The sequence below is a fragment of the Macaca thibetana genome, chromosome 8, assembly GCF_024542745.1.
Source record: "Macaca thibetana thibetana isolate TM-01 chromosome 8, ASM2454274v1, whole genome shotgun sequence".
In the NCBI taxonomy this organism is placed as follows: Eukaryota; Metazoa; Chordata; class Mammalia; order Primates; family Cercopithecidae; genus Macaca; species Macaca thibetana.
The window spans coordinates 83,354,422-83,378,461 of NC_065585.1; the positions used below are offsets into that span (position 1 = coordinate 83,354,422).

General features: G+C 39.5%; 1 protein-coding gene across 1 annotated transcript in view; it reads right to left on the reverse strand.

Annotated features, from left to right (window-relative positions):
• CLVS1 (clavesin 1) overlaps positions 1 to 24,040 on the reverse strand; it is a 207,846-nt gene that overhangs the window by 111,717 nt on the left and 72,089 nt on the right. Inside the window, exon 3 of the mRNA XM_050802005.1 lies at positions 5,802 to 5,976. Within this exon, the coding sequence (XP_050657962.1) occupies positions 5,802 to 5,976 (175 nt within the window). The remainder of the gene's footprint in view (positions 1 to 5,801; positions 5,977 to 24,040) is intronic.

Sequence of the window (24,040 nt, forward strand, 5' to 3'; positions counted from 1 at the left end):
ACCCAGTTTTAGGGCAGGGCTTCTCAAACTTTAGCATGCATACTAATCATCTGAAGGACTTGTCGAAATACAGCTCTGATTCAGTAGGTCTGGGGCAAAGCCTGAGAATCTGCTGGTAGTGCTGGTTTGTGGACTACACCTGGAGAAGTAAAGCCCTAGACTGACTGTAAGCGCCTGGAAGCCAGGTTGGCTTTGTTCCTTGCTGTACTCCTGTTTAGAAGACTAGCTGACCCAAGTTTTATGTTGGATGAATACACCATGAGTCAGGATGTCTGCATGTCTGACGTATGGACTGCAGAATTGGTGTGAATATATTAATACTGCTAACTTGAAATGCATCTGCCCAACCTGTCAAAATTTCTAATCACAATGTGATCCATCACTGATACTCATGAACTACCATTGCCCATTGATGTGACAGATTTTTCATTTTTTTAATCTTTTGAGTGAGTATGGCACTTTGAATTTGTCAAAGGGAAGTGAACAAATCATGTTTTGGAAAAGGGGGCAGGCTGTGGGAAGGAAGCCAGAGAGAATGAACCAAGGTTTGAGGAGTATTAAAAAGAGATGCCAAAGAACTAAAAACAGAATTACCATTCAACCCAGCAATCCCATTACTGGGTAAATACCCAAAAGAATATAAGTCATTCTACCACAAAGGCACATGCATGCATATGTTAGTCACAGCCCTATTCATAATAGCAAAGACATGGAATCAACCTAGATGTTCATCAACAGTGGACTGGGTGAAGAAAATGTGATAAATATACACTATGGAATAGTATGCAGCTGTAAAAACAAGAATGAAATCATGTCCTTTGCAGCAACATGGATGCAAATGGAGGCCATAATTTTAAGCAAACTAACGTAGAAACAAAAAATCAAATACCTTACATTCTCACTTATAAGTAGGAGCTAAACGCTGAGTACACATAGACACAAAGAAAGGAATAATAGACAGCAGGCCCTACTTAAGGTTGGAGGGTAGAAGGAGGGCAAGGAACAAAAACCTACCTATTGAGTATTATGCTCACTACCTGGGTAATGAAATAATCTGTACACCAAACCCTAGCAACATACAGTTTACCCATGTAACAAAACTGCACATGTACCCCCTGAGCCTAAAATAAAAGTTGAAAGGAAAAAAGCGTAATTCTCATAACACACAAGAAAAATTAAATAAATAAAGGACACTAGGGAGATAAGTGATTTCCAGTTGGCTAAGGCTCTGAGCATTGCTCCACATTCTATCCTACCTGGACTAAAAGTTAGAAAGTCGTAATTTAGGGTCAAAAAACGGAAAGAGTTGGAAAAGCAACGGACCTCCTTTTCTACTAAAGTAGCTCAAAACTGTTGGAAGAAGTTGAATCAAAGTTGATAAAAATGTTATAAAAAAAACTCTAACAGAAAAAAAAAAGTCACACAATAAACCTTGAATGAAGAGTTAATGAATGGATAAAGTGTTCAGAATGGCTAGACCATAATGACATGAGCATGAAAATGAGAAAAATCAAAAAGTAGATCGCTTTCTGGATCTCTTCTGGAAAGTGAAAAACACACTTTTCTAAATCCGTGACAAATATCTGGGTCCTTCAAGGAATCAAATATTTTAAAATATTCTACAGGACACAAGACTATAGCTCTTCTTAAGTGAAACACTTGAGCAAGGTAGCTCTTGAAGTATCTGGGTTGATTGAACATTGATAAACACAGTACCTTGATTGTAATCACTGGGCTGCAGTGATTTATAAAAAAATAATTCCAAAAATTGATTTTGGACACATTACAGAGCTCAAGAGCAGGACTTCAGCATGTTTTTCATTCTGCCAGAAATCCCCAGCAGAACTGAGAATAACGCTGAGCTGTATTAAAACGGTAGCATAAATATTACTTTGTTTGATTAAAATTTAAACAAATTGTAATGAAAAGATACAACGGCTCTTTTAGACTTTATATTGACCACATTTAAAGATCAAACGGCCCAACAGGAGTACATGACTTTCAAGCATTCTCAAAATTAGTATTTTGACTAAGATCTTTTGAACTAATATTTATAGAATATTTATGTAACTGGGGCAACTTAATATTCTAAACAATGACAATTCTTCAAAGCATTGCTCTAAAAGGAGGAATTTATAGTACATACACTATTAGCATTTCATGACTGACTCATACAGGATAAATTTTGACGTAAAAATCTGATGATCCCTAAAGAGAAGCCTTCGATATGATCATTACAATAACTCATTAATAAGTCTATGAAGGGCATAACCAAACTCCATGCACATACCATTTTTTAATGATTATGGTCAGAAGCAGTATTAATTACCTTTTAAAGCACAGAAATACAACTGGTAGACCAAAATAGAAGACTATCCCCTGCTTGCTAGCCCAGTGCCCATCACCTCTATATTACCTAGAATCACATCCACTTTGGGGTCTATTGGGAATAGAAAACACAGGTATGTATCCTGATTCAGAATAAACGAAGCTCCTTGATGTTACATTGTAATAGCTTTTCCAAAAGAGATTCCAAACATCTTTTGCTTATTACAGATGCTCTGATATGCTGCCCAGCCACTGAGAGGGCTGCCAGACAGTTCTCAGATAACAGCTCCCATTGGAACCTCTGGCTGAAGAGAACCACTTTGCCCAAGTTTACTACCTCTTCCTAGGACAGCCAGCACACAGTGACTGAGTGCTGTGTGCATATAAAGGCCCCGACTGTTAAGTCCATCTGTAAATGCTTGTTCTGGCTTCAGAATGTCTGAGGCATCTCTGAAGATGACTGAATCCCAGCTTAACTTCTCCTACTGTCCAACTTTCTTCTGTGGTAGCTTCCCCAACAGGTGTTGACCCAAAGAGCACTCCCTAATAAATCTTTGGCATGTTAGTCACAGCATAGTCTGCTCCCCAGAGAACTCAAAATGTAACAATTAGTAATCAAAGAACCAAACATGTAGCAATTACTAATCAAAGTTCTCCTTGAACAACTGTCTTTATGGAGAACTAGGGGCCATGGTAATAGGACTAAAGCTCCGGATCCTGGAACCATGCAAAGTGCATGATTGACCCAGAATGACCTTGAATTCTCACTGCCTAAAGATTGAGCTGTCTGGGATGGGCCCAACCACCTTGTCCCTGCAGGAGGTATTGTATTACGTATTTGGTGGTAGAGATGGGGGAGGGTAGGGAAGGCGGGAGTGTTTCGTACCCCAAGGCCCAAAATTCTCCAGATGTTGAGAAGCAGGTAATCCTAGACAAATGCTATAAACAAACAGCTGAAATCCCAAACCAGATGGCCTAGCACCAAATTGGACTGCTTAATTCCCCTGACAAGGCCACGTTCTCACACCTACCCTAGAAAAGGCAGGACAGCAGAGAGAGCAAGTTCTCTGCACTGGAACACAGGATCTCCCTCACAACCTCCCACATGTCCAAAGGATGCCTGGCTTCTTCAGGTCTCTCTGAGGGCGCATGGGAGGAAGGAAGCACGTGGTTTTTCTTCTCTCATTGATGCTGGCTGCATGTGGCTTTTCCTTTCCCTATTAAAGTCTGCCAGTAGTGTTGGAATTTATCTTGAATTTTTGTGGCTAATAAATGGACACCTGTATAGGGCCCTCCTTACACAATACTGCTGACCACAAAGGAATGAACTCTGCTTAGTACCACTCATGGCTTTTCCAAGACATCAGAGAGGTTAATGGCTACCTGAAAAAAGTTGCTAGGAGAGCCATTAGTAGATTGACCAGGGCATCTGAATATCCCAGAACCAGAGAGCAGATAGCCTGAAGTGAGACGTTTTAAGTAGCTGAGCAGAGTTGACCATCCACTGTGAGCAAGAGCAGAATTGTCTTCAGTGACCCTGAGTGCTTCTTCAGCATGGCCAAGTCAACAAGCTAAAAGCATGGGGTGGTGGAGCCCCTATCCTTGATGAAGGAACTGTACACCAGCTCAGCTCCCCAGGGACCACGGGCTTCCTCCCCATGGCAGGAGGGCTATTCCTTAACCAAAGTCGTAGGACATTATGAAATTCATCTTGGACCCTGGCGTATGACAACTGGAGGCCCAAATGGGACCCAAGTTGCACCTCCGAAGGTCCTCTAGTATTTTCCACAAGAATAGCTTTGATTTATGTACAGCATTACCTTTTAAAACACATTCACATGGATTAATTCAGTAAGACCTCAGTAGGTTCACATCAACCTACTGAACCTTTCAAGGGACGTATTAAGTAATCCATACATTTTCAGGAAGAAAAATTGGAACATAGGGTTGGATAAAGGACATTTTCCTTACTGATTTAAGAAAAAAATTTTATAAAAGGCTAGAACTTGAATCACAGCTACTTGCACATGTAATAAATTATCTTTTTTAAAAAAGATAAGATTACATGCAGTTTGTACAGAAATTCCTGGAAATATGGTCAGCATAATTTAAGCACATGATCTAAGCCCTGAAGCTTACTTTAAAACTTCCTTTGATAAAAGTTCTAAAGAGAGAGAGATCAGATGTTCAGAGGCTTAGGTGAGAGGAGGTTGGAGAAAAGGAGTTAGAGCTAAGAGGAAGTGACTGATGGAAAAGAACACAGAAGTCTATGATTAGGCAAGGCAGGATGCTCCATGTAGTCTGTACATTCAAAAGCAATTTTACAAATGTCCCCCAAATACACTGTATGATGTGGCCACCCAGGACAATTTGGCATCCCTGGAGCAATGTGGACTTGCTGTTTCTCTTCTGAAATGCCTGCCCTACTTCTGCTCCTCTGGGAAATAGGATACGTTTCAATAAAATAAGATCTATTCAATATATACATGCTTATCAGAGGCCCACTAGGTGCCAGATATTTGCTGGGGGCCAAATAGGAATAATCTGTAATGTAAGAAACAGACCCACCAATTATTGCAGTGGAGTGTAATGGATGATTGAAATGGGTCTTAGTCTTGTACTTTGAAGAGCATGAGTAGTGACTACTTGATCTGAGAATGTCATATTTTGCTATATACATAGTTGCCTATAACTGCCATCTACGGAGGGAGAGTCACTCCATCGAGTTAATCTGCCTATGAAATTAAGAAGGGACATGAGTTTCATCCATGCTGATTCGAAATGTCTCCAAACCATGCCCTTAATTTGGTATAGTAATTGTAATTTGTAATAATGTGTCACCAGAAAGCTAAGCAGCGTTGCCTTTCTGAGTTACTTCTCATAGAATCCCAGATCCTTAGAAAGTAGAAAGAACCCTAGAGACTAACCATTCTACCCTCCATGTAGCCCAAAAACCTCTTCTCCAAAATCCTGATAGCTGGTCATACAAACAGGAGGGGGTTTCATCTGCTTCCTTTGTTTGCACCGACATGATCCACTTAAGCGCAAGCTTGGTATCACATTACACTCTTGGAAGTGGTGATCTGCAGGGTGCACTTCTGGGGCACAAAAATGCTTCTAAAAGCCTCATGTCACCCCTGTGTATGACATGCTCATAAAGCAGATGTTTCCTAGTTTTAATTTTTGTGAACTCTCTGATGGATTAAGCCAAACATCTTGCAGCTTTATTCATTATTGCTACAGTGGATAATTTGTGCCTGGGGTAACAGTAATTTGGAGTTATTAATGAAAATGAAAGATAATTTTTAAAAGTATCTAAAACTCTGGCTGAGACAAAAACATGGAGTACTCACATGAATTTAATCCAAGTTTCCTTTTTCCACTCCAAAGGATAAATATTACTTTGGTTGCAATAATTTTTAAAAAAGGATGTTGTCACACATGGTCTTGTATTGTGCATTCATTGAACATACCTGCAACCCTTCAATGGCCAGTTTAAGGATTGAAGGTGTCAGTTTGGAGGCTTGTTTGAAGGAAAAATTACTCCAGTCTATAATTAAAATGAAGCCATTTATCTGAAGCTCCGGATCTTCGATTAGGACTTCCAACGACAGCAAGATGGCACGAAGGATGTCTGTGAAGGAGTTCCTGCAGCCAGAGCAGAAAGGAGAGCTGTGTGTGAATATAAGCAGGTGATAGCACATTGCGTGCTACAGTACTGGCCTCCGCATGCCACTGCTCCATGAGCCCAGTCTGCAGGGTCACATTGGCATCCTGTACCCAAAGGGACTGAAAATACATTTGCTAAACTTCACAGCAATAATGCTTCAAGACTTGCAGGTTGGACACCTCCCTCGGATCTGCACCCCAAACTTAATGAGATGACCCTCCTCTGTGTTCCTGTGGCTTTCACCACAGCCCCAGTTGCATTTTGTTGAAATACATCCCTTACCCATCTCTCTCCCTCATAGAGCTCTGATGTCCTTGAGGGTAGGCATTGGATCATAATCATAGTTGTTTCCCCAGTACCATGAATCATTGCTGAACAAATGAGGTGAGACCTCAATCAGAGGTGTTTATTTTGATGAAACCTCTTTTATTTCCTCTGTATTTAAAAAATCCTGCTAAGGGTGTAAAAATATTCATGCCATTGATGCTATTTTTTAGCTTCAATTCTTGGGTAGAGAAAAATAAAACAGGAAGAATAGCTTATTTTCAGTGAAGGTCTATAGAGTGTGATTTGGGAGGGAATTTGCTTTGAGTACATCAGTAACTATGACAACAGGCAGACCCGAATACAAACTAGAGTGACAGCTCTCCAGTGCTGTGTGTATTCCTCCACATCACATATGCCCATTCACCAGGTGATTTTTGTTTTAAATAATTTTCAGACATGAAGAAGTGATGGCAAATTCACTCTGTTTCTCTCAGTAAATTATCTGAGCTATAAATCTAAGATCTTAGAGGATCTCTAGATTCAGTGTTTTTCTTTGGTGAGCAGGAAAATATGAGCTTGGATGGCAAGTGATGGCAAAATCTGCTACTCCCTTCAAGTTTTCCTTAAAATCCGAAGCCAAGTCCTCTTGTGAAATTAGTGTGAAACAATCAGATTCTTAAGCATTCCAATCTGGTTCAAATGCCAATAACTCCAGATTAGAAATCAGGAAATCTGTGATAAAAATGTAAGCCAGGGCCGGGCGCGGTGGCTCACGCCTGTAATCCCAGCACTTTGGGAGGCCAAGGCGGGTGGATCACCTGAGGTCAGGAGATTGAGACCCGCCTGGCCAACAAGGTGAAACCCCATCTCTACTAAACACACAAAAATTAGCTGGGCATGGTGGCAGGTGCCTGTAATCCCAGCTACTTGGGAGGCTGAGGCAGGAGAATTGCTTGAACCCAGGAGATGGAGGTTGCAGTGAGCTGAGATCATGCCATTGCACTCCAGTATGGGAGTTGCAGCGAGACTCTGTCTCAAAAAAAAAAAAGTATGCCAGTAAGAATATATTGAATGCCTGGTATAAACTCAGTGTTATGCCTCATGCTTAAAGTTATAAATTAGAACGTCCTATTTCTACTTTCAAAGAACTCTTAATTTAGTTGGGGTGGGGTGGTAGATTAGCAATATGAAAGGAATAAATACAATTTGAGTAGTCAGGGAAGAGTTTATGGAGGGATGAAGGCTTGAGATAATCTTGAAGAATGGATAGGAATTTTATGGATAATTGGGAAAAGGGGGAGCAAAACTTTTTCAGGAGAGAGAAGTGACACAGATGAAAAATAAAGATATTAGCCCATTCTGTTTCTGTATAGTTCTTCTCACTATAAATCATTTCCTTATATTAAGCCACAATTTTCCTCCTTCAGTCCACCCAGTGGGGGTAGTTCTGCCATACGGAAAAAACCCTCAAGTCTCCCCACACCACACTTTCAACTATCTAAGCATGGTGGTCATGATACCCTACATAATTTCTAGACTTAAAAAAAAAGTTGTAATTTTAACCATTTCTCATAGAAAATTGTTCTCAATACTCTTTTTGTCATTATGGTTTCCTTTCAGATATATTCCCTTTTCATTTCTAGAGATGTCCCATTCCTGTTGTTGTGGAACAGGTTTTCACTGGGACTTTGTATGCTTTTGTTTTTCCTTTCACATCAAAACAATTATTCAAAGATCCAAGTCTTTTTCAGAGATACAGCTTTGTTTTGGAAGCAAACATTGATTTAAGAGGATCAAGGGAGCAAAGTTTATGAGTTTAGGCAATTCCAAATGGAAATGCCCAATTGGTAAACTGGAAATGAGCATTAGGGCATCAGGGAGTCTGAGCCTACATAAGCTTTCTTAGGAAGAGCGTAAACACAGAGAAAGTCAGGATGGAAAGGTTAAGCCTAAGGTAAAGCCTACATACAGTACTGCGGTTGAAGGTAGAAGAATTAAATAATAAAAGGGGAGAGGATCAAGGGTGTGTTTAAAAAGAAAAAGAAGAAGAGAATGTTTCAAGAAGCAAGGGTATGATAGATTGCATTACTGTGTTACTGATACCAATTCTTCACTTATCCCTGCATCCACACACTAGCTATGGCCTCATTGAGGATACAGTGTATTTTTTGTCTCTTGTTCATGTGATTTGATTTGACAGTAAACATTATTAGTAACTTTAACCACTGGCACCATGACAGGATGCCAATTCCAAGTCTAGCTCTTAAGAGACTTCAGATGTTACCACTTTTCTCTTGCCCTTCTGCCATTGCCACAGTAAAAAATATGCCATAGCCAGCATGCTGAACTGTGAAAAAGGGTGAAAGACACACAGACCAGTGACTCCCCAGCCAACTAGCAGGTTTTCATTAGAAGTAGTGCCACCTAGGTGAACCCAGCCTAGATAAACTGCAGCTACCCACAGGTGCATAAACAGCAATAAATGATTGCTTTCTTAAGCCACAGAGTTTTGAGATGGTTTGTTACATAGCAATAGCTATCCAACAGCAAAAGGTAGTTAACAAAGTCAAATGGAAAGGAAAGATCAAGGAGAATAGAAAGGAGACAGGACCATTGCATTTGACAACAAGTTCTCTTTGGGGGCTTGTGGGAGAGCACTTTTAGTTGAATGGTGAAGATAGAAATAATTAATTTTGAAGATCTTAAGCAAATTACTTAATCTCTATTTCATTTTATTCCTTTAACTACAAGCTGGCACATCTTTTCATCACATATCCACACTTATCCACTCCAAGAGAAAATACTGAGCTCTGCCTGGAAACCATTCTATGCATTTTGGAGACCAGAACCTTATTGCAGGACAGGCACTGGCAGTGAAGGAAATGTTATATTCCTGGGATGATCCCAGGAGAAAAGTAAGAGGATTATGGACTTCATTACAGTTTCCAAATGTTTGAATGCTTTACTTTTCCAGAGAAACTGGGCAGGCAGGAAAGAGTTGCATGGACTGTGTCTCAAGTCATGAAGCTTCGCCAGTGTGGAGGAGTGTGAGCCTACCTCTTAACTTAGCTGCAGTGATTACCTTGATTTTCTTAGTTCTTGGCTTCCTTGTATGAATTTCCTTATTGTTTTCCTCTTCACTTTTTACAACATCCTCTGACTTCTGGAATCCTAGCTTTTTAAAATTTAAAATGGCTATCAGACCAAATAATTTATGTAAATACTCCACCCTCAAACACGTGGAGCATAACTTCCCCTCCATAAGTGAGCTGAGCATCGTGGCTTCCTTCAAAGGGTACAATATAGAAAGAGGAAGAAAGGTTACTGTACAGTGGAGAAACGCTACCTCAGCCAGGTGATTCAGTTCAACCTAGCCAGGGATACATCATGTTGACTGTATTTATTCTTCCTAAGGTGATGAAAATGGCACTTGACCTCTATGATCTTCCTCCCAAATAAATATAACCCAAGAGTAATCACGAGAAAAACATTAGACAAATTCCAATTGAGGGACATTCTACAAAATACCTGACTGGTACTGCTCAAAATGATCGAGTTTATCAGAAAACAATGAAAGTTTTAGAAACTGTCACAGCCAAGAGGAACCTAAAGAAACATAAAGACTAAAGGTAATGTAGGATCTTGGGTGGGATCCTGGGACAGAAAAAGGACATTAGGTAAAAACTTAATCCAAATAAAGTATGGGCATTAATGAATAATGTATTAATAATGGTTCATTAGTCATAACAGTAACACTGTCCTAATGTAAGGTGAAAATAATAGAGGAAATTAGAAGGCAGGACATAGGGGAAGTCTCTGTACTGTCTTCACAGTAATTGTGTAAATCCAAAATTGTAAATAATAAGTTTATTTTTTAAAAATAGATGCCTTCTAGAGTTTATAATCTACCATAATAAATCTTCATAAATATTCTAACAAGAATTCTAAGCAAACCAAAATGGACATAAGCAGTTCAGCTACTTTATGCAAATGGCAGAAATGAGAACAGAAGACATTTCTAGGGTTTCTTCATTCTACCAAATCATTTACATTTATATATGGTTTAACTCCAAAAACTCAGGGGGAAAATTTTTTTGATTTACTTTATTGCCTGCAATCACAATTCTATCAGAGTATTTTAGCACTTGTATCAAAATGAACTAATATGACAAATGAATATTTACATTTCTCCCACCCTTTTCTATAATTTGCATAGCATTTATACAGTCAGTTATGGATATTAGTTTTGAATTAATTATAAGTTCAAATGTGATAATGTATGTGAGAGGACTGTGTGAACTGCAAATTGCCAGTGAAATGTAAAGAACTCTACTAGCAGAAAATAGGAAACTTAAACTTTTTCCCCATAAAGGATTTTATACAAATTAGGACTTAGTAAATGTTTATCTACAGGGATTTCATCATTATACTGTGAGCAGTTAGAGATTATGAATAGTGAGTCATTTTTAGGTTCTACTGCTGTACATACGAGTTAAGCACCTGAGGCTTTAAAACCAGCCATCCCATTACTGGATATATACCCAAAGGATTATAAATCATGCTGCTATAAAGACACATGCACACGTATGTTCACTGCGGCACTATTCACAATAGCAAAGACTTGGAATCAACCCAAATGTCCATCAGTGACAGACTGGATTAAGAAAATGTGGCACTTATACACCATGGAATACTATGCAGCCATAAAAAAGGATGAGTTTGTGTCCTTTGTAGGGACATGGATGCAGCTGGAAACTATCATTCTCAGCAAACTATCACAAGAACAGAAAACCAAACACCGCATGTTCTCACTCATAGGTGGGAACTGAACAATGAGATCACTTGGACTCGGGAAGGGGAACATCACACACCGGGGCCTATTATGGGGAGGGGGGAGGGGAGAGGGATTGCATTGGGAGTTATAGCTGATGTAAATGATGACTTGATGGGTGCAGCACACCAACATGGCACAAGTATACATATGTAACAAACCTGCACGTTATGCACATGTACCCTAGAACTTAAAGTATGATAATAAAAAAAAAAAACCTAAGTCAACAGCACATACAAACGAAATACAAAATAGTGAAAATTAGTAAGTTCTTACCAATGAGAAAGTATTCAAGTTTCAAGACATGGCCCACTTGTGTGTTGAGTTTTTAGTGGAGATTCCAGAACTTGATCCCAGGGCTAGACTCATAAGAAAAATGAGGCTATAAGTGATCAGATAACCATGTAAAGATATGATGGGGTTGAAGGTGACATTTTGTTTAGAAGGAACAAGAGGCAGCCTCTTAGTCAATTCCGAAATCACAGGGCACATTCCTATACTAATTTATCATGCTGCAGCAAGAAGTCTATTACAGACAACCCACAAAGTGAGAGAAAACATTTGCAAACTATGCAACTGACAAAGGACTAATATTCAAAATCTACAAGGAACTCCAACAAATAAGCAAGAAAAAGACAAACAACCCCATCAAAATGTGGGCTAAGGACATGAATAGACACTTCTCAAAAGAAGATATACAAAGGGCCAACAAACATATGAAAAAATGCTCAATGTCACTAATTATCAGGGAAAGGCAAATCAAAACCGCAAACCTAACCTTACTCCTGCAAGAACGGCCATAATAAAAATATAATAGATGTTGGCATGGATGTGTGAAAGGGAACACTTTTACACTGCTGGTGGGAATGTAAACTAGTACAACCACTATGAAAAACAGCATGAAGTTTCCTTAAAGAAATAAAAGTAGAGCTACCATTTGATCCAGCAATCCCACTGAATATCTACTCACAGGAAAAGAAGTCATTATAAGAAAAAGACACTTGCTCATGCATGTTTATAGCAGCATAATTTGCAATTACAAAAATATGGAATCAGCCCAAATGCCCATCAATCAATGAGTAAATAAAGAAAATGTGGTATGCCATGGAATACCACTCAATCATAAAAAGAAATGAAATAATGGCATTCACGGCAACCTGAATGGAGTTGGAGACTATTATTCTAAGTGAAGTAACCCGGGAATGGAAAACCAAACATCGTATCTTCTCACTTAGAAGTGGCAACTAAGCTATGAGGATGCAAAGGCATAAGAACCACACAATGGCCAGGCGCGTGGCTCACGCCTGTAATCCCAGCACTTTGGGAGGCCGAGGCGGGCAGATCACGAGGTCAGGAGATTGAGACCATCCTGGCTAACACGGTGAAACCCTGTCTCTACTAAAAATACAAAAAATTAGCCGGGTGTGGCAGTGGGCACCTGTAGTGCCAGCTACTCAGGAGGCTGAGGCAGGAGAATGGCATTAACCCGGGAGGCGGAGCTTGCCGTGAGCCGAGATCCCGCCACTACACTCCAGCCTGGGCAACAGAGTGAGACCTCATCTCAAAAAAAAAAAAAAAAAAAAAAAAAAAAAAAAAAGAATGATACAATGGACTTTGGAGACTTGGGGGAAGGATAGGGGGCGAATGAGATATAAAAGTGTACACATTGGGTACAGTGTACACTGCTCAGGTGATGGGTGCACCAAAATCTACTAAAGAACTTATCCTTGTAACCAAACACCACCTGTTCCCCCAAAACTCTGCTGAAATAAAAACAGAAAATAAAAATTTTTTATAAAAAAATCTCTTTGGGCAGTTCTGTCTTTAAACCTCTTGACATCACACTTAATATGGTGATTTGCTTTTGGAAATTATTTAAGGTCCACCACAAACTACAAAGCGGTTTTGCAGAGGATTTTCACCAAATATTCGTGTCTTGGTTATAGGTGCAAAAACATTGCATCCCACCACATGTCTTCCTCTCTTCATCCCATTTGAAACGTCTTTCAAAATTACTTACTAAAATAACCATGATGTGGTTCTTACAGTTACAGAGTGTGCTTTGCCTTTCCTCTGATAATGATGTTTAAGCCAAGGTGGAGAGGTAAATATGCTCCTTCTGTATGTCTGCTGATGTATTTTGGCCTCTAGACTGGGGAAGAGTCCTCCTTTGGCAAACTGGCAATAGGGCCTGTACTTGTAAAAGGTGATTGGGCTTAACACTGTGGATCTGCCACTCACCAAACATGCAACCATCCATACAAGACTGAAGTTCATCAATGGACAATTTCCTGTTCCTTACACTTGTAGGGTTATTGCTAGCACTATCCAAAATAATATGTGTGAAGAAGCCTCCTATCCCAACAGGAGGCAGTATTTGTATTTACATGAATTATAGAGATATCCCTCTTAGTCACTGTTTTCATGATGATGATGGTAGCCGGACAATAGGGAGTATGCAAATTTTGTTTTGTTTCCAGGTGAGCTTATTTTCTCCTCTTCTAGGCCTGTGGGTCTTTGAAAAACTGTCTAAAATGGGAATTCATGTGAGACACTTTCCTAAATGGTTTCTAATAATTCTTACATAATTCAGGTTTTAGCTGAATGTGTGCCATCGTGCTCCTAAGCAAATAAATCCTTATTTCTCAGTGAGGTAATCAAGGAGAAAGAAAAAAAATGTGTTCTGAAAATATGAGATTCAAGAAGTGTGCTAATGAAAAATGTTTGGCTTTGCTCTAGTAGAATTAAAGTTAGCAAAAGGTTGTATTAAATTTACTACTCTGAATCTTAGCTGGAAACTTAAATTAGATAATCACTTTTCTCAGCAAAGTTGGTCACAGAGAGAACAGAAGCCTGGATTTAACTCTATCTCACATAATTTGATGAGGCTTACATTCTCAAGAAGAAAAAGGAAAGATGGAAGGGAAGAAGAAAAAAGCAAAAAGGAAGAAAGAACGGGAGAGAAAGAAGAGGGAAGGGAGGGATAGGGAGAAGAAAAGAATGAAACGAAAGGAAAGGAAAGGAAGGAAAGGAAACGAAAGGAAAGGAAACGAAAGGAAAGGAAACGAAAGGAAAGGAAACGAAAGGAAAGGAAACGAAAGGAAAGGAAAGGAAAAATCCTGCAACCAAATTTTCATCTCTTTGAATTTTATCTTATTTCAATCAGTACTGGAAACTTTTGGATTTGTGTTAGCATAAGAATATAATTCTCTGAAATACCAGAATAATGAGTTTTCTAACTTATTATTAATTGTAATTCAAGAATACTTGGCCTTCAAAACCTCAGCATCAGATTTTTTAAAATAATATATTGAATACTATTATATTCAAACATCTGATAACACACAGGTGGAATTTTAGATAGGGAGTCAGCTACATTGTTTCAAACTGCTTCTGAATTTTTGGTTCAGTTCAGTTCACAGACACTTGACTAAGAATAGTATTTATTTTATAAAAACAGCTAGAGTCATTGCAAATGTGTGTCTCTCTACCAAGTATGGCAACAATATACAGGGAGAGTTTGGGGACAGTCATCCTCAGCCGCAGTCCATTCCTATCTGACCATTGCTACTGAGGACAAAACACAAAGGGAAATGTTCTTGTCCAAGAACAAGGCCCTGATTTTGAAACAGTATAGAGAATATTGTGACAAAAACAGCGAAGACAGTATTCTCTCAAGGACAGCATGGAAATAAGAGCCTGTGTTTCTCCAGACCACTCCTGGCAGGCCTATCCATCTCCGGATATAGACACCAGAGTGCAAAGCATTCGTATCCACCACTTAAAATGGCACTTGAAACTAAAGCGTTTAAATTCCAATCTGCCAGGATATTTTTTCATCTGTGTTTCTGCGGAGAAATAGAGTATGTATCACTGTGTGTGTGCATGTGCAATAACTCATCATTTACAGTTAATTTCCCTAGATGTTGTCTGTCCTCTAGTTCTTTGGTTTAAATAAAGCAGTGGTTTGAATAAATAAAAAACCAACATTTTATCACATTTGGTCCAGGTGCTTCTATAGTCTCCCAAGAATTGAAGAGAATGAAATTAGTGTCAAATGCATCTATTTCTTCACTTCAAAATTTAATGCAATTTCTTACTATTCAATGTCTTCTTTTAAAAATGTTGAAGTACCTGCAACTGCAATAAGGAGTCAGGAGGCATTTGTTCAAAGATTTAATGATTCTGTACACTGCGGAAGACACAAAGAGAAAAAAGTAATTTTACTTTCCTGTTAATAGGTGGAAATCAGTAGGAGACAGTAAAATATATGTGCATGGGAGGCAATGAGGGTTCAGAGTTCGGCAGAGCCTGATTTAAATCCCAGCTGTCCTATGTAAGCTTAGCAAGTAACTTAATCTCTGTGTGGTTTCATTCCCTCATCTCTAAAAGGATCACAGCACCTATACCTCACTGGTATATGCAGTGCACATAAAGACTTAGCAGCTCATGATAATGCACAACAAGTGCTGATGGTCATGGTAGTCTTCATTATTACCTGAGTAAATATGACATGAAGGAGAAAATAACAGGAGTTGCAAAGTGCTTGGGAATTACAAGAAGGAGAGATCACTTATGATTGGGGAGTTTTGGAAAGTCTTCCATTGGGTCATGAGAAATGGGGAGGTTTGGACACTGGACATAGAAGGGAAAGGGCAGAAGGAACCACATAAGCAACAGTAAGAGTTTAGCGTGTAGACACCATGTATTGGAGGAATGCAAAGTTTTCCTGTGCCATGGGGCAAATGAAAAGGAAGGTAAAAATAAGATCAAGAATGTGATTGTGATTCATCTCATTCTGCTTGGTGGGAGAACTGCTGACTGTTATGCTGATGAAGGAAATGATGGATTCTGTGCCTCAGGGAGATTTGGACTGGCAGCAGGAACTGTGGGTGCATCAAAGGGAGGGGACTGGAGTCTAGCAGCTCAGTTAGAGGGAAGTGATGCAATACACTGGGTGAGAGCTGAATGGAAATGATAGAGATGTGGGAGGAACCATGAAGGCTAGTAGCCAGGACTTAGGTACCAATTAGATATGGGTGTGAAGACAGCAAGGACCGAAGGAACTATGTCAGGCAGGAGGTGAGTCAGAAGTGCTGTAGTTGTGTCTAGTTCTTACACAGTAGAATCAGCACCCAGCACAGTATCACACAATATTAATATTAACATTACTTGATATCAGGGTTGTCAAGGGTTACTCAGAAGTACATGGGCTGGTGGGGTCTACTAAATGTGAAAAAATACCACCAAAAGCAGGTGCCATGTCTGCAAGAGAGAATATTTCCTCTCTTATTTATAACAAAGGAATGCTTGCCCTGCTAGTCTAGACCATCAGCTCCACCCAAGCTGGGAGTGTGATGCATTTGCCTTTGAATCCCTGGCAATCACCAGTACCTGCACATAGTAGATGCTCAGCAAATGTTTCTTAGCGAAAGAAGGAAGGTAGGCATGGTGCCAACTTGCCTTGACCAACACTGAGATCACTAGTGGTTGAATTTCCTTACTCTTCAAAGTTTCTCATGCTCATTGTTGATGTCTGGTGTGTTTCCTTAAGCACTTTTTCTATTATGACTCATAGAGAACAATGTTTTACTGAGCACCTTGGGTCGAAGAGGAGGAAAGGAAGCAGATTTGATTCTAGTTTAGGAGAGGGCCATGCCTGCATTCACATAAGGTTAATGTAGTGTGAATGCAGTCAGTGATAAAATGCAGTCAAGAGCTGTGAATAACAAATGTTACAAACAGGAAGGCTTGTATACCATGAGACTCTCAGCCACTGGGAAAGATCTGGTCCTCAAACACCACTTTAAGACAGCCCAAAATACAAATGGGGAAGGGTTTATTTCATGTAGCTCTCTGAATGGAGATTGCACCAGGGCCCATAGAGAGCAGCAGCAGAAGAAATTAAAAACAAAACAAAAAACCATCCCAATGGAAGTGAGCTATGATCTTCCCATCTATTACTAAACAAGTATAAAAAATTAATTTCATGCTTGTCTATTCTAGTAAATCCCTTGGCTGAGGATCTGCCGGAAAGTAAAAACTAGGAAGAGTTTCAAGAATGCAAATAAGCGCTTAATACAACTAAATTAGCATTGGTTTAAGCACTTCCGTTTGGGCCATTCTATTTTCAATTGAGGTTTACACCACGTTTTTTCTACACCCATAAACCAAAAGCAGGCAGTGGGTCACCAGATGTCTCAGCCTTCCTGTCTAATGACATAGAGTGATTTCACAATTCATGATGGACAGCATACACACACATATACACCCTGTAAACAAGCATCTTCTAAAATCACAAAAATATCACTTTGGGGATTATTCTTTAACTATTCCATGAAGATTTCTTGAGCACTAGGCATGGAGTTAGGATCATATCAGCCTACTCAGAGCCACAAACAGCAAAATCTCCCCCCGACATGAGTGAATTAAGTAAGATGGTCACGTTACTCTTACTTCCAATGAAATTCAATTGACTCTTACTTCCAATGAAATATCAATATATATATATTATATTTTTTGAGATGGAGTTTCACTTTTGTCACCCAAGCTGGAGTGCAGTGGTGCAATCCCGGCTTACTGCAACCTCTCCCCAACCCCCCACCCCCGCCCCCCAGTTCAAGCTGTTCTCCTGCCTCAGCCTCCCGAGTAGCTGGGATTACAGGTGCCGGCCACCACACACAGCTAATTTTTATATTTTTGGTAGTGGCGGGGTTTCACCATGTTGGCCAGGCTGATCTCGAATTCCCGACCCAGGTGATCCACCCGCCTCAGGCTTCCAAAGTGCTGGAATTAAAGGCCTGAGCCACCGCACCTGGCCAACATTTACAGATCTTGCACTGGGTCCATGGAAATGTGCTAGTCACTACCTGAAATAGAATATTCTTTCTCCTGAACCTATCTGACTCTTATAACTACAAAATCACTTTTGGAATAAGAAATTGGACAATATGATGAGGGTTTTTTTAAAGAAAAATATCTATCCTGTGGTACTACATTGCTTTGAATGATTTTATACTCCTGAGCTCCTTCCCTCTCGTTAATATTCTGCAATCACTCTTGCAATCAAGAGATACCTTTCTGAAATCATAAACTCTGATAACAGTGTGCAAGGCAACTTGAATTAAATAGTGAATTAGTAAAGCAACTCTGTAGGTATTGCCTTTCACGGAAAGCACACCTGTAACTTGAGTTAGAAGTGTACAGCATCTCGTAATTTTAATTAACTCAGGGAATTGCCTACTCCAATGAAAACTCCAAACCTCCGTATTTAATAAAGAGATCAATACATTCTAAAAGGATAACAAGATTTTACAACCAAGGGAAGTCTCAAGGCTCTAAAATTAGTTGCCTACAACGAGCAATCTCAACCCTGAAAAATATGGGTAATTCACACCTAATAGAAATGGATTGAACTTAGAGAGTCTGTAGTCTGATTTTAAGTTTTCAAAGTTGGTTTATCCTTTCTCATTTTACAAATTCTAGCCTTCTTAATCATAAGAAACTTAAACAGAGGCAGGCAATCAAATGCATGAAAGATTAGAAGGAGAGAGCTGTAGGAAATTATTACACAACTGAAAGAAAAGTCTTATCTTCATAGGTAATACACTCAAGGCAGCTTTGATAGAAACGCAGCTTGTTGACTGTTTTGCAGGCTGGTATTCTTCTACCTGGGTATCATCCTTCAACTGTTTATCTTCCTCAAGACACATCATGGTTATTAGATTCTTGGAACTAGCAGGATATAAGACTGCTGTGACTTTCACATCTCTGAGGCCCAGGAACACCCTGACCATTGACTGCACTATTTCTGAGTTTTGGCACCAATAACGCAAGGCTAATGGAAAGAACTCTGGGTCTTGACCGACTCCTGTAATGCCCAGTGGGGGCTAACAAGTAACAATAATGATAGGTGGCTTGATCATCCTTCAAAACCAGGTTAAATATATTCCCATGGCCCTGAGGGGAAAAGCTTTCCGCAAATGCTACCTATACTTCTTCCAGAACTGAGTATGTGCTTAACTTGGGCAGAAGAGTCTCCTTTGGAGGTTTCCAAAGTCATTTGGAGCCTAGAACGCTGTGAATATGAGAGTTAATTGGCAGGACCAGATATGTCAGGATAGAGATGTAGGAGTTCTTAGGATTTTTCTAGAGAAGGGCCCACAGACACACCCATGGCACCCCAGCCTAGCCCAAGTCAGGCAGGTCACGGAGACTGAAGAGTGGCCTCACCCTCTCCCTGCACTCTCTTCATAAACCAGTGGGCTGAGAGCTCTATTGGACCTACTTTTGTTCCCTGATCAGAACATAGGCTCCAGCCTAATTCTAAGAATCAGAAACAAACAAAAGATAACATTTAATAAGTTTACAAAAGAATAAACGTAGGAACATGGGGTCAACATAGTTCATTTAACAACAACAACAACAAAACCTAGTGGAATGGTTGACTTTTCCTATCCAAAGTGCTGTGTGTTTGGAGAGTTAATTTTACTCTACCAGGTAACATTACCCACAGAAGCTCTGAGGCCTCACTGGGAAATTATTTTATGAAAGTGGTGAAAGAAAACATTGGTTTATTTTACTTAATTACATCACAAATTATCACTTGGCAATTCTCTAAGCAATCAGAGCCAGTGGTAATTATTTATCACTGCCACTTAACAGTAGCTACACTGCAGGAGATACTGTAAAACATCAGCGTACATTCCCTTCAAAGTGGGTCCAAAATATCCTACACTCTGAATAGCAAACAGAATTTGGAAAATGTGTTCAATATGTATATAGACACAATTTACATATTTTAAATTCTCACACAAGGAGAAAATACAACATTTTAGGATTTGGGATTTTGCTGGAGAAGGATGTCAGTGCCTATATTTATCTTAACAAAATCTCAGAGATTGTTCTCAATAGAGAAATCCTCAAGGAGACTGCTTAGAAAGATCAGCAGTTTAATTTCCAAAGGGGAAAAGAGGGAAAAATGTGAATGCTCAGCCTCTGGAAAGTTCTATCTGAAATTTTGCCTCCCACTTTAATCCTTGTCTGTGACAAGTTGATGACCCATTACCTATCCTTTTTCCATTAACTAAGTTACAAGGAGGGTTTTCCTAGTTCTGGCTCATATAGAACCTTCCCAGAGAAAAGAGCTGTCTCTTTCACCCACATTCAGAAATCAGGAGTCATACTTACCCACCTACATAATTCTTTGAACCCTGAGGCAACATATAAATATTGTAAGTAATTGCTGTCTGCAGCAAGCTGAAGTATCAGGGAAGCTTGGGGAGACAGTGAATTAAGATGGAGGCTGGTTCTTCCAGATGAATTTACAATTCAGATAGAATCAGGCAACAGAGAGTTAATAGGAATCTTTGTAATTATATAGTGATCTTCAACTGCAGGTAAATTCACCTCCTTCCCAATTGGGGGACCTCTGATAATGTGTGTAAGTGAGACATTATTACTGGTTTTCAGAATATTTAGAAACACTACCAGCATTTATTGGGCAGAGGGCAGTAATTATAAATATCCTGCAATGTGCAATATAACCCCCAGAATAAGATCCCATCCAAATGGTAGTAACCTCTTTCTGTTGTATAATGAAACTCAGATCTGGAGGAGCTCAGTGAAACCAGATGAGCAGTTAGGTGTATAGTGGGTACAAGGTTCCTGACTCCTAGGTCCAGTGTGCTTGACATGTCTGTGAGACTCACAGAACATTCAAAGAAAGAAACGACTGTCAGGGGAGACTGACCGATGGATGAAATGAGGAATATTATTTCCTCTTCTTCCCCACCTAGAACATTCTTTCCCTTCTCTTCACTGGGCTGACTCTTTCTCATCTTTCAGATCTTGGCCAACTGTCCCGTTCTTAGGGAGAACTTCCTACCACAGGAAGTCACAGAGTAATGACAATGACTCCCATCTTGACCAAACTCTGAGCCCTTTTTCTGAGTAGGCCTCATGCTTGGCCCATGTTCTCAGCCTTCAAAGTCCAGATTTAGCAAAGAACTCTGCTAAGCCAAGTTGTTGAGAATCCCCTTACCCTTGATATTAATCAAGCTCCTCTTTTTCCTCACTCTGTCCTTGACACCTGACTACGTTCCTCCTAGTAATTTTTCATCAACAGCCTCACCCTGCCTGTGGCTATAAATTTTCATTTGTTCCTGTTGTATTTGGAGTTGTGTTCAATCTCTGTACCCTGTTACAGTAGCCTTTACCTCCTATTGCAATACACTTGAGCAAAGTCTTTTTTTGTCATTTTAAGGTGTCCAGTGTATACCATTTCTTTTATAATATTAATAAATGAATATATATCACATGGATATATTCCAAACATGAGCTATCTGGATAGCTGTTTCCACATGGGAAAGCTGGCCTGAAAGTAGGGATAGAAACGTGGTAGATGAGATAAAGGAACTCCTAATAAGGTGACTGCAATGGAGACTGGGTTGTTCCTTCTGTAATAAGACCCTGAAGAACTCTCTCTCTGTACAGCCAGAGATGGGCTCTGGGGAAGACTTATTGCATACATTTGTGCTAATGAGCTTTCTCTGCAGCCAAGGCAGACATTTGTGTCAACCTATGGTACAGGGAAAAGTAAGTCTCTAAAAGGCTTGGAGAATGTCCTTTGAGGTATTTAATTTACAAAGGAGACAACCTAGCATCTTGGGATTATGTGGACAAAATGAAAGCTGGGATACTATTGAGTAGGGCAGACCCTTTCAGTTATTATTCCATGTTTACTGGATATATTCATTCCTACTAATCTGTGCATTCTTCCCTGACACATTACTCATGATTGAAAGCTTGAAGACATCTGATATGATTTGGATCTGTGTCCCCACCAAATCTCACGTTGAATTATAATCCCCAGTGTTGGAGGTGGGGCCTGGTGGCAGATGATTGTATCATGGGGTCAGAGTTCTCATAAATGGGTTAGCACCATCCCCTTGGTGGTGTTCTGGTGATAAAGGGTGAGTGAGTTATAGTGAGATCTGGTTGTTTAAAAGTGCGTAGCACCCTCTCCCTTTTCTCTCTTCCTTCTGCACCTGCCATGTAAGACATGCCTGCTCCCCCTTCACCTTCCACCATGATTGTAAGTTTCCTGAGGCCTCTGGAGAAGCAGCAGCCACTGTTTCCTGTACAGCCTGCAGAACTATGAACCAATTAAACCTCTTTTTTAAAAATAAATTACCTAGTCTCAGGTATTTCTTTACAGAAGTGCAAGGATGGACTAATACAACATCTCTCTTATCTTCTTCCTTCCTACTTTATTGGGTCCAGAAGATGAAGAAGTCTTTAAATTACTGTTTGAAAGATCCAGATTGGAAGAAAAATGTGCTGGCATGGAGGGTTCTTCATCGTGTCAGTAGGTTACTGAAAGATTGTGAATCAATTCTCTGGTGACTTTAAGAACCAAAATTTTAGAGATGTTCCAAATCCTTCATCTTTATACATAAGAAAAACTGAGACTGAGAGGACACAGCTAATAAGTATTAGAGCCAAAATTTGAACTTCAGGTCTGAATATCACAGTGGGAAGGGATCTGAAAGATCATCAATCCCAGTCGGACAGCAGAATCTGTTTCCACCAACTTTTTATTAAGAAAATGTCCTGGTGGCCGGGCTCAGTGGCTCACGCCAGTAATCCTAACACTTTGGGAGGCCAATGAGGGTGGATCACCTGATGTCAGAAGTTGAAGACCAGCCTGGCCAACATACTGAAACACTGCCTCTTCCAAAAATACAAAAAATTAGGCAGACATGGTGGCGGGTGCCTGTAATCCCAGCTACTTGGGAGGCTGAGGCATAAGAATCTCTTGAACCTAGGAAGGGGAGGTTGCAGTGAGCCAAGATTGTGCCATTGCTCTCCAACTTAGGCAACAAGAGCAAAACTCTATTTCTAAAAAAAAAAAAAAGAAAGAAAGAAAGAAAAAAGAAAAGAAAAAGAAGGAAAAAAAATGTCCTGGCAAACAGAAAAGTTGAAAAAGTACTGCAGTGATATACTTACCATTTGATTCAACAATTGTCAACATTTTGCATAGTTGTTTTATCTATCCTCTATGCAAATATATTCATCAATATAAGTATAGTTAAAAGTAAGCTGAAAGAAAGTTCCATAGATCATGACTTTAAAAAAAATGATTTCCACACCACGTGCCCTGTAGAATGTCTTAAATTTTGACTTAGCCTATTGTTTTCTCTTGATGCCATTTAACTTCTTCCTCTTAACCTGGAGCGAGATCCAAGAGCTTGGTTGGATTCAGGCTAAATATTTCTAGAAGATTGTTTTCTAGATGATGTGCCAATAGAGTTGAATTCAGTACCAATTCTGACCAACTGATTGTTGCTACAAGAGTTCTAGCTGAGAAAGTCAAGTGCTATATCAAAGCTCAGCAGAAAGTGGTGACAAGATAAATTTGTTTTGGGCGTAGGTGGGAGTGAACCAACTTCATAATTAGGAGAAACAGGGCAAAACAGAATACTTTTAAAATTGAGGTAACTGTAGATTCACACACAGTTGTAATAGTTTGTATGTGTACGTGTGCATATGTTTATTTAGTTCTACACAATTTTATCTGACATATATTGGTGTATTCACCAAGCCAGTCAAGATACTACACAGATCCATCCCAATAAAGACACTACATATTGCCCTTTTATAACTCTCACCTCCCATCCCCTAAAACCTGTAATCACTGATCTGTCCTTCATTTCTAAACTTTTGTCATTTCAGAACTGTTATAAAAATTGAATGTTATATAATGTTTAGGGATTAGCTTTTTTAATCAACGTAACTACATGAAGATTCATCAAAGTTGTTACATATATAAATAGTTCATTCCTTTTATTGTTGAATAGTAGTCAATGGTATGGATGCACCAGCTTTTTTTTTAGCCATTTTACCTGTTGTTAGACATCTGTGCTGATTTTAGGTTTTGACTA